We start from the raw sequence: 13,327 nt of genomic DNA, 5'->3' as shown, positions 1-13,327 counted from the left end.
GACATATTCAGCCAACGGAGGTCCTCATCTGTCACCACTGGGAAGGCACAGCATTACACAAGAAAGGAAGCCTCTTACAACTCACAACAGCAGGCGCTGGTGACTGGTGCCAGGACCTTCCCCGCAAGCCTTGTTTCTTAGAAAATATGCCGGTGAGCCAGTTCCTCTTCATCCGCATGTTCCAAGCAAACACTCATTCCAAAAGTATACATCACTGACCTCACCTCCAGAAGCAAACAAGTTTGCTTCACCTACGGAACACACTGGAGGCTAACACCACCAGTGTAAATAAACAAAGTAGAAGCACTGCAAACAGCACACGCAAGACTAGAAACACATATCACCCCTGCAGTCATCTTGAACAGCAAGTGGAGTTTGCTGTACAACATAACAATAACAGCTACCTAGTACTGAAAGCACAATTTAAAAGTACCAACTCTCAAACAGCAACACCCTTGGTGCATACGAACAAAAATAAATTTTTGTACATATGACAATGAAACTGCGAGAGCATGAACACCAGAAACCACCGATTGCACAGTACCTCCTCAAAACCACAGCAAAGTCTGATTTCATCCTTCTGCAGAATACAGAAAATAGTTTTTGAAGCTACAAAGCCTTACATACAAGCCATAATAAGCAGAGTGAGCCAGTACTCTCACCCTAAGCACGGACCAGAACAGCTTCTCAAATACACTTAACATTTTGCCAAGATGACAGTATATAAAGCATCATCTACCACACAAATATGAATGTGTGCTTACAACTCACCTAAACAATGCAATCCAAGAACATTTCAAATGCATCGAACTGCTTGAATATATTTTAAAAATTCTATGCTATGCGTACAGCTTCTATAGAAAAAAAATAACAGCAACAATGAACAGCACTAACTGGGTTCAGCTCACAAAACTCCTGCAGGCATTTTTTCCCACATAGTGCAGCAAATTAAGCATTAGTGGAATGGCTACCAAAGACTAGACACAGAGGCACAGTCATTCAATATCTGTGCCTTCCGACTCCCTTAACAAAGACTTGGTCAGGTTTAAAAAAAAAACCAGAACCAGCTTGCAGTGATGAGCCACGAGTCAGAAATAAATAAATAAATATTGCAAACTGGAATAATTTCTTCTTTGCCTGACCCTGGAGGCTGAACTCAGCATGGAACATCATATGTGACCAAATTCAAAACACATTTCACACCAAACACACATGGCCATTGTTGTTAGAGGACTATAAACACCTAACTTTATTGCGTGTTTTCTTCTGTCAAACGATGCGTTAGACATTAGAATACATGGGTTAGTGGGTGGTATTTGCCTACAACTGCTAAATAATTTACAATTGAATTTCTTCTGTCATGTTGTTTTGGTTTCATTGACCAATTACGCCTGTCATTTCAAGTTAATGTTTTGGTCACGTGATCCATTAAAAATTAATATAATCGCTGATGTGTAGTTTCAATTCACTACAACATTTAATCCAGCCTCTTTCAAGACCTGCATTGACAAAAAAATGACCTGTCAGGAATTATATCAGTTTTTCTAGTGGATCAAGTGACCATCAACTTGACGTCACAGTCGTCGTTTGGTGAAACTGGAACAGCATCAAGAAGAAATTCAATTATAAATTATTTAGCATTTGTACACGAATACAACAGGCTGCTCCATGTATACGAATGTCTAACGCATCGTTTGAAACAAGAAAACATGCAAGCAAAGATGTGGTGTATATAGACCTTTAAGGGTACTAAAGACAGTGACAAGCCTATATTACAAAAACACGTTATCGTTTTCAGCCTGAGACATACAAAACGTAGAATAACGGTACCCCGCTGTCGATTCTTAGCACAGTGCAACAACGTACTGATATGGACACAGAATTTATGCTTGAAGAGCTAGACCATTCTGAAAGTTACAGCTCACTTTACAGTTGAAACAGCTGCACGCATGCCAACACTTTTTGATCCGCACTTGGAGTTCTGTGCTGCTTTCCTTTGCAGCATTTCATTTGTTTGCACGCAGTGCAAAGCGCAGCCTACACAAGAAAAATTCACGCACAACTTTGTCTGCAACATTGTGACATACAGGAAAAACTGTGAACGTGGGCTCCACGGCTGCAATGAGGGTTCTGACTTGATCAATGTTGGCTTTTCCCATGACAAGAGACTCTTCATTCTCCCTGAAGTATGTCTCCACACACTCTATGAGGTGCATAACATTTTCAGATGGTGTGCAAAGAGATTGCTTGTCTTTAACGTAGTTCTTGAGTGCCAAAAACCTGTTTTCATTCTTTGCCGGCTGAGCCAATAAAGCTGTGCAGCTCTCACAGAGCTTGTGCTTTTTCATAATGTTGCGTGCTACATAACCAGCGACATACTCTAGAGACTGCTGTTCTTCAGGCTCAAGGTCTCCTACTTCCTCTGGCATATTTATATTCCCTAGTTCTTCAGCCAAGTCAGGTCGGGAGGAAAGAAAATCTGTTAGCTGAACAGAGTCATCAATGTCGTAAGAGCCATGCCTGCTTGGCTTGAAAAATTGTGCCAGGACAATGACTCTCAAAGTATACTTGAATACCCGTGCCCTGGGCACGGGCGACTTAACTCTTATCGTGCTAAATAGGTTCTCGAGTGCATGTTGGCAGAGGCGACTCAATAGCAGAAATTTCAAATTCTCGCTTTGCACATACAGTTCACGTAAGTTCAGTGCAGTTGTAGTTGTTATTATTATGCCGGCCTGGATAGGCTTCCATGTTGCATTCGTCTTTGCTTTGTCAATGATGCGGAGGTTCCTGAAGACCTCCATGAAGTCATTCAGGAAGGTCTCCTTTTCCTTTTCAGAGCAGAGGTCACTCAACGCCATAGTTGGCGTTCGAGATGTCATGAGGGAAAACCACTTGAACACCTGGTCCACAAACCATGCTGTCGTTAGGGCCTCTTCGTCTATTTTGCCCTGCTCGACCAGAAGCCGTAGGGCAGATGCTACTGCATGGTTAAATACAGCATATGCTGTGCCTACATTCATTTTTTCATAATGACTTGGATTTAAATCTTTTAACTTCAGGCGTGGAGCAAGCTTCAGGCTATGCTTCTTGTCAATCTCGCATAGCTGCTCTAGGTACTTGATGGAGACCTGCAGAAGAAGCAAATAATCATTGTCGATTTACATGTGTAGGCTAATGTAGCATTTTGTATGTTTGCAGGTGCTTGCCTCTCATGTAATGCCCTCACAAAGGGACTCTTGAGTTATCTGAATAAATAAATAAAACTGTAAAACCATATTTGTATTTATTTGAGCTGAATCCTATACATGCATCACACTGAAGTATGCATCACACTTCATTGCAGATGCAAAAGTCGCAACATTTTTCAAATAATTAAAATCTATTGTGCACGCTGTGTGGTGAACAGCAATAAAAGACGGTGTGAGACTTGTACAGCAACTTACCTCATTGGATGACAACTTGTTCTTCCGCACCGTGTCGTCTAGAAGGATTTTTTGTTGCCGAACCAGGTGCCCGCGCAAGTTCTTCAGCAGGTGGGGTGCGTCCGCAAGGAAATGAAGGCTTCGGTTGTTTCCACATGAATGGGGGCAGGTGGTCCTTGGACGACCATACTTAGTGGCCATGATTCCACGCAGCCTCTAGATGGCTTGATTTCCTCCACCCATATCTGACGTAATGCAGTCCATCGATAGGCCGTTGCTTTCACAGCGCCTGATGATTTCAAATAGCAAGTCCAGTACTTTGGCTGCATCAAAGGATTCAGCTGAAATGAAAATAAAATGCTTCATTTATTTTTTGCACATTTTACTCATAGGGATATGCATACTGATGCTGCATTTATTGCATTATGCTGCAATTAGTGGTGCCTCTCACCCGCTCTACACTTGGCTGGCACACAGGCAACACGGCAGGGCACAAGGCCAAGTCGATAACCACTTTCTTGAAGCCTTGCTTCATTCTTTCATGCTATCTTCGTTCACTCATCAGCCGCTTAGGAGGTTTAGCAAGCAAGTAAACTAAGTACCAGCGATGACATGTCACCAGTAGTCGTGCCAAGGATGCTGCTTTAGTTGTGTGAGACATCACTTCGTATACCTATGTAACAGTCTATACAGTACGGACAACTCATTCCGGCTTTATTCTGTGGGTTGTCATTGCCTGCGACACTAGGTGGTCTTAACCAACATCAACTGCACTTTCTGTAAACCTGCCCTGTGCATTAACTCGCTACCATCCAAGAAAAAGTAGGCAGTTCAGTAAAGATTCTAGGACGAACGTTGCCACTCCATGTTACACATCACCGGCATGCAACTCTTTAAGAATTGGCCAAACAGTCCCTGCAGTTATGCACATATGAAAAGTGAAAACATTGTGTTGTTCCCAACTTTACATGAAAATTCACTTCACACTTTAACTTCCAACTGCTACTTACCTGTGAAATGATACGCGACAGTCTGCTTCCATCTTGATGCAATTCCACCAAGCATGAAAACCAATGCATGTGTGGCCAGTACAGGTTCTGCACTTGGGTCCGAGGAAGGAAGAGTGGGGCGGCCTGAAGAATATTTCAAGAATGCTTATTTGGGGCACAGCAGTGCAGAGCTGTCCAGCATACATTATAAAGTAAGCATGCAGTGTGTTTTATTAGCACAGGAAAGCACCAAAAATAGAATCAAAATAAATATTGCTGAGTTGGGTTTAGTAGCACATAAGCATCTAAGCCTGTCATGCAGCAAGCTTAAGCAAATTAAGTTGGACACCACTGTGATAGCTTTGTTTATCAGGTATAACAGGTTTCATCTAAAACTACACAAATATAAGGTATTCCAGGGATGCTTGAACGGCTTTCTGTGTGTACCTATACACACACATTTAGTCATTAACCCTTAGTTATTGAAATTAGTGCAGTAAAAAAATTAGTTGCATTTCATTTTTGTTTCCACACTGCTAAATTAAGTATCACATGCCAGTGCTCATTACTGCATTGGTTTTAGCTGCAAGAGAACTACACTGCCTGATATGTAAACAACAGGCCGCATTTGTTTTTGATGAAGCCTTACCTATGACGGAGCGTGTTGTAATATCATAGTCCAAACCAGGTGTCAGTTGGATTTCTTCCAGCATTAGAACCACATAACGCTCTTCATTGTGGAATGTTGCCACTTTTGATGCCAAAGCTGGAAACACTTCTTCAAGAATACCTAGAATGGCAAGAAAAGAGCCTTTTATTATGTTTGATAGCTTTAACATTAGTTCAAGGGTATTGTAGAAAGCATAATTACAGTGTATCTTTGCTGAAAAACATGCATGCTGGAATGATCACTGCTAGTTTTCTTTGAAATTCAAAATTACAAGCTTCAGCCCAGTGTTTCAAACAACCTCCCTTGTCACTATCAGAGCATTTATAAAATCTTTTCTAAAAACATGAGTGCAAGCCTTCTGCTGCCGCCTAATATTTGTAGCTGTACTTGCTATGTGATCATCGGTGAGGTCAATAGCTAGTCCTGAGTTGCACCTGCAATTTGGAAAATGTTATTATAGAGCTGCAAACATTGCTGCATACCTGGGGTAAACTTGATGTCTTCAATATGCTTCTGAAGTGTGCGTTCAGCAGGGAGCGGCCAGCCATTACCTCTCAGGTACTCATAACCTCTTCCCCCACAGGCAAGTCTGACCTTCAGAGACACCTGAATTGTCTTCTGAGTCCATGATGACCCTCTCATTGTTCCCTTTTGCAGGACACGGAGTTGGTCTTCTGCAAGAAGTCCATTAAAAGAACTTCTCAGGGCGTCACACTCCATTTCCGCCCTTGCACGCTTTCTTCTTTCCAAGTTAAGTTGGCGTTTCAGTACGTCAACTTCACTGAACATGTTGGGAGGTGCATCCTCTTGAGTATCAGAGGTTATGGGCACTTCTGTTGCCACATCAGCAGATTCATCATGATCATGTGGCTCTTTTGAAGACTTGAGTCCATCTGCTATGCTGTCAGCAGCTGCAAAAGTTTTCATAGCAATTTTTTGGTTTCCAACACTTTTTGTACCAACATATCCAACTGCATTACTGTAGTGCTACACTTAAAATGGCAGTGTTAATGAAATAATTGATGTTCCTCTGTTTGGTCACCGTATCAAGCCATGATTCAGATCGTAAAAAAGTTAGAAGATCAATACCAGTTACATTCAAGTACGAAATTGTCCATTTTGCATTACATGTGGCTACATGATAACTGACCGACAAAGCACTGCTGCAGTGTATGTATGAAAAACACATTTTGATTAGGGGGAAAATTACCTATTAGCAAGTTTTCCTCTTCAGGTTCAGCCTGTTCTTCAGCCAAGTTGTTTGCTGGTGAATTAGGAAGGCGGGCGAATGGTGGCTTTCTGGTTTTTTTTTGGCACACGGTGAGAAAAAATACTTGGCACAGCTTTGTGCTTTAGCCTCTTCTTCCCATCCACTCTAGCCTTCTCAAAGTCTTCTGCACAAAAGTGGACCTGCAAATGATGTATGGTTAGAAGTGTGATGCTGGTCACCCAAACGCTGGGCTGCCCAAGGAGGCTCCCAGGGCTTTTTGAATGAAGCTTTGTTTCAGACATGTGAAACAAGAAAAACATAAAAGATAGCTGCAATAACAAGTTTAAAGACCAACTCAAGAGACAAAGAATACGTTAAAAAGGTTTCGAAGTTTACGCAACTAAAATAGCTCATTTGGGTGCAAACGCGCACGTGGCCGCAAACACGCAGCTTTAGGGATTGCTAACATTTAACTCATTTCTATTTTTCGACCCATGCCAACACAACTGCACAGAAAGCGGCCGTTATGCGGACGCATGACATGCACTGACGATGTTTTTATTGACTGTGATCGTCACGGTCTGCGAAAAACAATTAGGTGCCATGGATCGAGTGACTCGAGGCGAGAGCGCGCTCACGTGCGCGGAGAAATCATGCGAGTACGTGGTGCACGTGAGGACGCGGAATTCTCGCGTGGCAAGTGGCAAGTGGGCACGGAATAATCGCGTGCGATGAGCAACAAACGCGAGCACGTGTACCCGCGTCAAGAGTGCGAGGCGCTAACGATCCCTGCAATGAACTCCTATTTTCGTAGCATCGCTAACACCGCGTGCACTTCGCTTAAATATCTTCTAAAACAGTGCCGAAAAGCACAAACAAGGTGTACTTACCTCGCACACGCGGGTGTTTTTCGTAGGCTTGAAGTTCTCCCGGCCGATTCTGTGTAGCCACGCAGAACGACGCTCTCGGTCATTTTCCCCGGTCGGAATCGAGAAAAACGTCTTTCCAGACTCGGTTCGGTTGCTGCATCCGAAGGCGCAGCAGCCAGGCATGATTCCTTGCAGTCAAACACGAGTGCGACAATCAGAAAACAAGAATCGTAGGGGACCTGCGATGTCTGCGCTCTAACTCAGCCGGCCCGCCCGGCGCTTGGAAGGTATATGGCAGCCCAAGGTCGCGTGGTACGGTTGGGCCAATGAACGCGTCGGCGGCGAGGGGCAAACGAATGCGGTACTCTGAAGTTTTTCCAGTGACTCTAGAAGACTCCGATCGCCAGCGCCAAGAACGAAGACGACGGAGCTTTCGAATCCGCGAATCTCTTGAATTGATCAATAAAAGTTTTCACTCACTCACTCTCCCGCTAGGGTTTTGATGCTATTGGGATAAAAGGGCATCCGCGTTTTTCCTCTGAGCTTATACAGCGAAGCAAGGGAGAAAAAAATGAATATTGCAGAAAAAGGCCGGACTCCCACCAATAAAGCGTTGCCTGGCCATTCCGGTTCGGTTGTTTACTTCTCTTTGTTTTTGCCGCTCGCTACACGGCCACGGCTAGACAGAGTGGTGAGAGGGGAAAGGAGACAGGCACTTCCATCTGTTTCGCCTACCAACATAGTTGCGGTTTTGGGAGAGCCAATCACATCTCCTTACTGCTCGCCTCGCATGTGCTTACAATCTTGAAAGGTGGAATTTGTGTGAGAGACCGCTACCGGACGTCTCCCGAGACGCGGGAATTGGAATTCAAAAAAATTTTTTTGTAAATTATTGGCTTGCTTTTAAGGCCTCGTGCCTGACGAGAACACCCAGCAGCCCTTACGTCATTAATGCATTTTATAGCCACTTTCAAAGCCGTTTCCCGAGCCCTTCAAGTGCCACAGCGGCGGCAGCAGAGCGACGTAAGCGAGAAGACTAATCGGTTCGGACCACAGAAACGACGCAACTGAGGCGTCAAGGCCGTCCAGTTCGAGGGCACCCTGCAGTTCAAGCCGCCGAAGCAGAAGCGACACTGCGGAATCGGCAAGCGAAGGCAGCAACCACGAGAGAGGCGGCCGACAAGCACTCACCAAACAGATTCTGGACAACCCGTTCGGCTACATCTGCTCGGTATGCAATCGGTTGTATTTTGAAGATTATCTCCGTACATTGGTTCTGTGTAGAAGTTCTTGTTGCAGCTTCCTGACAGCGACCTCTCAAAGTTTTGGTAATGCTAACGCTGGACTATTGGAGTTACAACAATCGTTAGCGCCCTGAGACCTGTCGTATTTTATGAGACATTGCCTGCATGGGTGAATTTCTGGTTACGGCAATTAAACTTGCTGCCGTCAGCGGCATGCGGGCGCACCGAATCTCACCTGGATGAGAGGTATGATGTGCATGACGTCCACGGAGCGGGAAGTCATGAGCAGCTTGAGCCGGATGTAGTACTCCCTGCGAGACACGCGCGGCCGTGAGCGACCGACGGCCACAGCGCCAACCGCAGGTTCTCACCCCTCGCTTTCTGGGTCGTAGGCGAGCCAGAAGGACTGCTTGGTCTCGTAGATGTACTCCCTGCGGTACCACCAGCGTTTGAAGGAACAGTGCCGAACTCGAGAGTCTCACAGTTAAGGTTCCTGGTTTGTGGGGTTTAATGTCCCAGACCGACTCAGGCTATGAGGGACACTATATAGTGGAGGGCTCCTGATAACTTCTACCACCTGGACGCGAGAGGCGTTATTCATTATATTTTCTGGCACTAGTGTCTCGCATCTGAACTCGCCCTCGAGGTCAGAGTATGCCACACAAGGCACAGGTTAAATAATAAATAGATGAAAATACGAACACGATAAAAACAACCGCCTGGAAGCATCACCTACACTCACCGTCACAGCTGCACCAAAGACCTCGGAGTAAAACATGATACAATCAATCATCTGTATCTGTTATCTCTCGTAATAATAATACGAATAGATCTTTTTATCGTTTCTAAAACTGCAACCTCGGTGCTGCCAAAGCCAAAATTCGGCTTGACTGGTAGTGCCCGGCAGATAGCGGCACAACAGAGGGAGCGCAAAGCTACTAATCATGTATGCACAGAAACGAGTACGAATGTAAAAAAAAGAAAAGTATTGTGTACACAAATTAAACTGTGCCTACTTCCCTGCTGTAATTGCCCCGAACGTTAACTACAAGCACGTTTTCGCTGGAAAAGCTATATTAACAGCCACCGGAGGCGCTGTAAGTTGCCGAGTGGCCTCCCTTGGCACTCCTTCACACACCGTTCTGGTGCAAACAAGGCATATAATATCATTGTTCATTTTCATTTACATTGATTGCTTTATTTTGGGTGCAGCAGCCGGAGCCACGGCGAAAGGTAAAGAGCCTGAAAAGAGCGGGTCAAAGCGTAAAAACGAAATTTATTGCACATTCACCTCACGCACAGTCATCCATATTACAGCCATCCTCTCTAAACGATTCTCAGCATAATTAGCGACTTGAGCGTTTGGTGTTTATTTTCATTATTGTTGCTTTCTGATTATCTTACGTACAATATTTTTGCGACTAATCATAAATAAAATGAAACAGTGCAAACCACTGCATCATTCTAAGTATTTTCTCCATTCAGGATGAAGTTCTGGCAAAATTCTGTTCGCCTGTGCGACAGGTAGCCGCCGAAGTCTAAATAATAAACGGTATTTTATGTATTGATGCAAAAGACAAAAAGCTCTCAGCCATCAAAGCCAAACTGACATGGGGAAGAAGGAGAAGCTCACCGACAACCCTTGCCGCATTCTTTCGTGCAGATGTCGATCATCTTCCTTCTTGTTCGGCGAACGCAAAAAACTGAAAATGAAATTAGTGATAATAGCATTGCTTCGACGATCACCCCAGTCCAACTGACAAGCACAAGGCACGCCGACTAGCAACACTTCACGTGTTACATAATATGCTCTAGAGTGGTAACTGTGGGAACTATTCCGGATCGCACCATTGAAAGTGCTCGTCGGACGGGTCACATACGCTGCCAGCCAGCCGCGCTGTTTCAATTCCTCTCGACAACGTGTTCGAGATGGCGTTCACGCACTTTTAATCATACCGACAAACAAGTACCTGAACACAAATGATCAAATGACATAGAGCAGACGAGACGAAGTGCCAGTGTGTCTGTGACAATAATCTTGTACGTTGAAGCAGTGCGGTTGTTCCGTGTGAACCAGCACCAACTACGCCATATTAATACGTTCTTTCCTTCGCTTCTTATGCCCCAGAGAAGTGCTGGGGCAGCCTTCTGATGATGGCATTTCGGCGCAAAACGCTGCCGCAACTGAGCGCTTCTCGGCTCCGGCTTGGAACCCGTGTCGCCTTAGATTCTGACGAGGCTCGCCGGGTGGCGCCGAAAAATTGCAACATTTTTGTTTTGGTCAAACCTTCATTTAATGTTCTTGATATCATTTTTTTCTAACGTTTCTGTTATACCACAGATAAACGATATAATAACCTTTCTCTAACATTATGAAGTATTTAGACAAGATAAATGCACCAATCTCTCTAATTTTAAAGCAGCCGGCCCTTAAGTGTGTGCGGTGCACAAAAGATCCTCGGAGGATTTGTGAACGTGGTGCGTCCAGTGGTGCGCCGGACAGCGGAGCATTGCGGGTGCCAGCCCAACGTTGCGCGTGTGCGCGTGCGAAGGGTGTGTGCCAGGCGACGGCGACGAAGAGCGTGGCGAGCACGAGGAGCGGAGAACTGACGTGTCAGAAACCCGAAGTGTTAAGGAAGACAGCGGAGCGGAGATCGTGTCAATCAAGCGTGGAGGTGGCAGCCGTCGGACGTTGGGTCCGTGCTGCCGTGACCTCCCTTGGATCGCCGACGCAAGCTTCATGCGTTCCTTGCAAGCGTGGAGCTGTCATCCGATGTATTGAGGCTCCGTGCTGCATAAAGGCAACCTTGGATAGCCTGCTTTATGCCTCTGGCTTTTCGGGCCATCGTCGACGAGTCTCTGCTACGCTTGTTCTTTCTGCTGCTTCCAAGTTCTTCAGGCTGCTGACGGGAGTCCACCGGCATCTTCCTCTGTTCCTCTCCGCTCATAATACCTCCTGGCTCCATTCCGTCGCTTCGTTCGGTGCAGCGCCAGCGAAGCGTGGCACTACAACCACACGTGTCATCGCTGTCATCACGGTATCCCCGCTTCACCTGGGACGCTCAGTACCTGGTCAACACTTTCCTTTGTTTTGTAGTGCTGTACGCGTGTTGAGTGTGTGTTTTTCTTGGTGTTTTCTTTTCTAATTGGCTCTTTTCCCTTAAAGTATAAATACGACTTCGTTTTGTTCAGTTTGATCTCGTTGTTCTCTTCTTTTGTTCGAACCTGCACGCGATAGCATTTCCCTTCGGAAAGTCGGGGACGCGCTACCAATTCGCGACAATTGACGTCCGCGCGACAGGACGAAGCCGTTTAACTTAAACTGAGCGATTTTTGAAGAATAAGAAAACGATGAGCATGCTAAAAGAGCTAGTTGAGTTAGGGAAAGAGTTGGGGTTCAATGACGCCGAGATGCGCACGTGGGTGGCTGCCGAGCAAGAGAAGGAACGCACACCATGTGCGTGAAAAGGCGCTAGAATCCGAACGCGAGCATGCAAAGGCGCTACCAGAGGCTGAAGAGCGTACATTGCATCTTCAATTAAGGCTCGCAGAAGCTGGTGGGGGTAATCGAGAACCCGCACCGGGGCCCTCAGTAGCGGTTAGCCCACAACAAGTTGATCCCGCCTTTCAATGATCGCAGGGATGGCTTGGATGCATACCACAAACGTTTGGAGCGTATCGCGGAAGGGCACAGCTGGCCCAAGAAAAGATGGGCCACCACACTCAGTATATCTGACTGGAGAGGCTCTCCGTGTGTTCGGTCGTTTGTCTCCCACAGATTCAATGGACTATGATAAAGCAAAACTAGCCCTGTTCCAACATTTTCGATTCACAGCATAGGGTTACCGCGAAAGGTTTCGCAAAAGTACGACGCTGGACAAAATGGCTGAGGCAGCAGACAACTTTCTGGAGGCCCAGCGGCAAAGAAACTTGTCTTCGTTCAAAGAATGGTTCGAGGTGGGCATCCCGCGAGAAAGGATGTTCCATCAAATAGATAGTCAGGAAGGTTCCTCATTCGTAACCGACACGGACACAAGGCTGTCGACTATCGCTCTAAGCCGAAACAGCTTTATTGCGTTTACTCTCGATAAACAGGGCATGATGTAATTTGTTGCTCAAGAATGCAAGAAAACCAGAAGCAATCGTCCTGTTGTGTTCCGCCAGAGTGTGTTGCGCCTGAAACGGCGTCCACAACAGCAAACAGGCTTGAACGAGCTGAGGATAAGGTGCTGGTCGGACATGTCCTAAAAAAGCCTGCAGACGCACAACACATGCCTGCACTAGAGGAAGAGCTCCGAGGCCTACCCGTACGTGTTTTACGGGACACGGGGAGCAATACACTGGCGGTGCAGAGAGCCCTAGTTCCTGAATCAGCTCTCACCGGTTCGAGATCTACGGTGTTCCTGGTTGATGGCAGTAGTCTTGAAGTTCCCGTGGCAGAAGTCTATATCGCTTCCACTTATTTCACTGGCACGGCCCTTGTAAAGTGCATGGAGACACCATTATACGATGTCATAATTGCAAATATAGCAGAGGCCCGTGAGCCCTCAAATCCAGATATTAATTGGAATAAATCGGAGGGCGTTGCTAAATTAAGTCCTGACATAGTCAATGACGAGGTCGCCAGTGAAAATGGAGATGGCGAGGGCCCAAAAGTGGTGTTGGTTGGAAAGGAAGTTTCCAGACGAAGGAGAGAAAATACAGCTTTAAGCGTTGGTGCAAGGACGTTCACGAAGGATATGTTGGAAGCAGAGCAAAGAGACAATGAGTCATTGAAGGCGTGTTGGGTGAAGTAGGAAAGGTATTCCATGGCAAGCAGGGCACTTCGCACTCGTATTCTGTTGAAAAGGGTTTACTGTACCGCCTCTATCATCCCGCTTCCGGCAGAGAGGTTCGAAGGGTAGTACTTCCAAAGTCTTG

At 45.8% G+C, this 13,327-nt stretch overlaps 1 protein-coding gene and 1 long non-coding RNA gene across 2 annotated transcripts in view; both read right to left on the bottom strand.

Annotated features, from left to right (window-relative positions):
* Window positions 1-13,327, bottom strand: part of LOC144120335 (uncharacterized) — a 210,745-nt gene that overhangs the window by 75,685 nt on the left and 121,733 nt on the right. Inside the window, exons 9-11 of the mRNA XM_077652708.1 lie at window positions 10,041-10,110; window positions 8,779-8,838; window positions 8,643-8,718 (exon numbers count right to left, since the gene is read on the bottom strand). Coding sequence (XP_077508834.1) covers window positions 8,643-8,718; window positions 8,779-8,838; window positions 10,041-10,110 — 206 coding nt within the window. The remainder of the gene's footprint in view (window positions 1-8,642; window positions 8,719-8,778; window positions 8,839-10,040; window positions 10,111-13,327) is intronic.
* On the bottom strand, window positions 3,712-5,116 carry LOC144119408 (uncharacterized). Its single transcript, XR_013312355.1, has 3 exons — window positions 5,064-5,116; window positions 4,436-4,558; window positions 3,712-3,766 (listed from the first exon to the last, which is right to left on the bottom strand). It is a non-coding gene; the product is annotated as an uncharacterized LOC144119408 (long non-coding RNA).

This window comes from Amblyomma americanum, chromosome 2 (genome assembly GCF_052857255.1).
Source record: "Amblyomma americanum isolate KBUSLIRL-KWMA chromosome 2, ASM5285725v1, whole genome shotgun sequence".
Lineage (NCBI taxonomy): Eukaryota > Metazoa > Arthropoda > Arachnida > Ixodida > Ixodidae > Amblyomma > Amblyomma americanum.
Note: the sequence above shows the minus strand (reverse complement) of the source record. Positions and strands in the feature narration are given on the sequence as shown.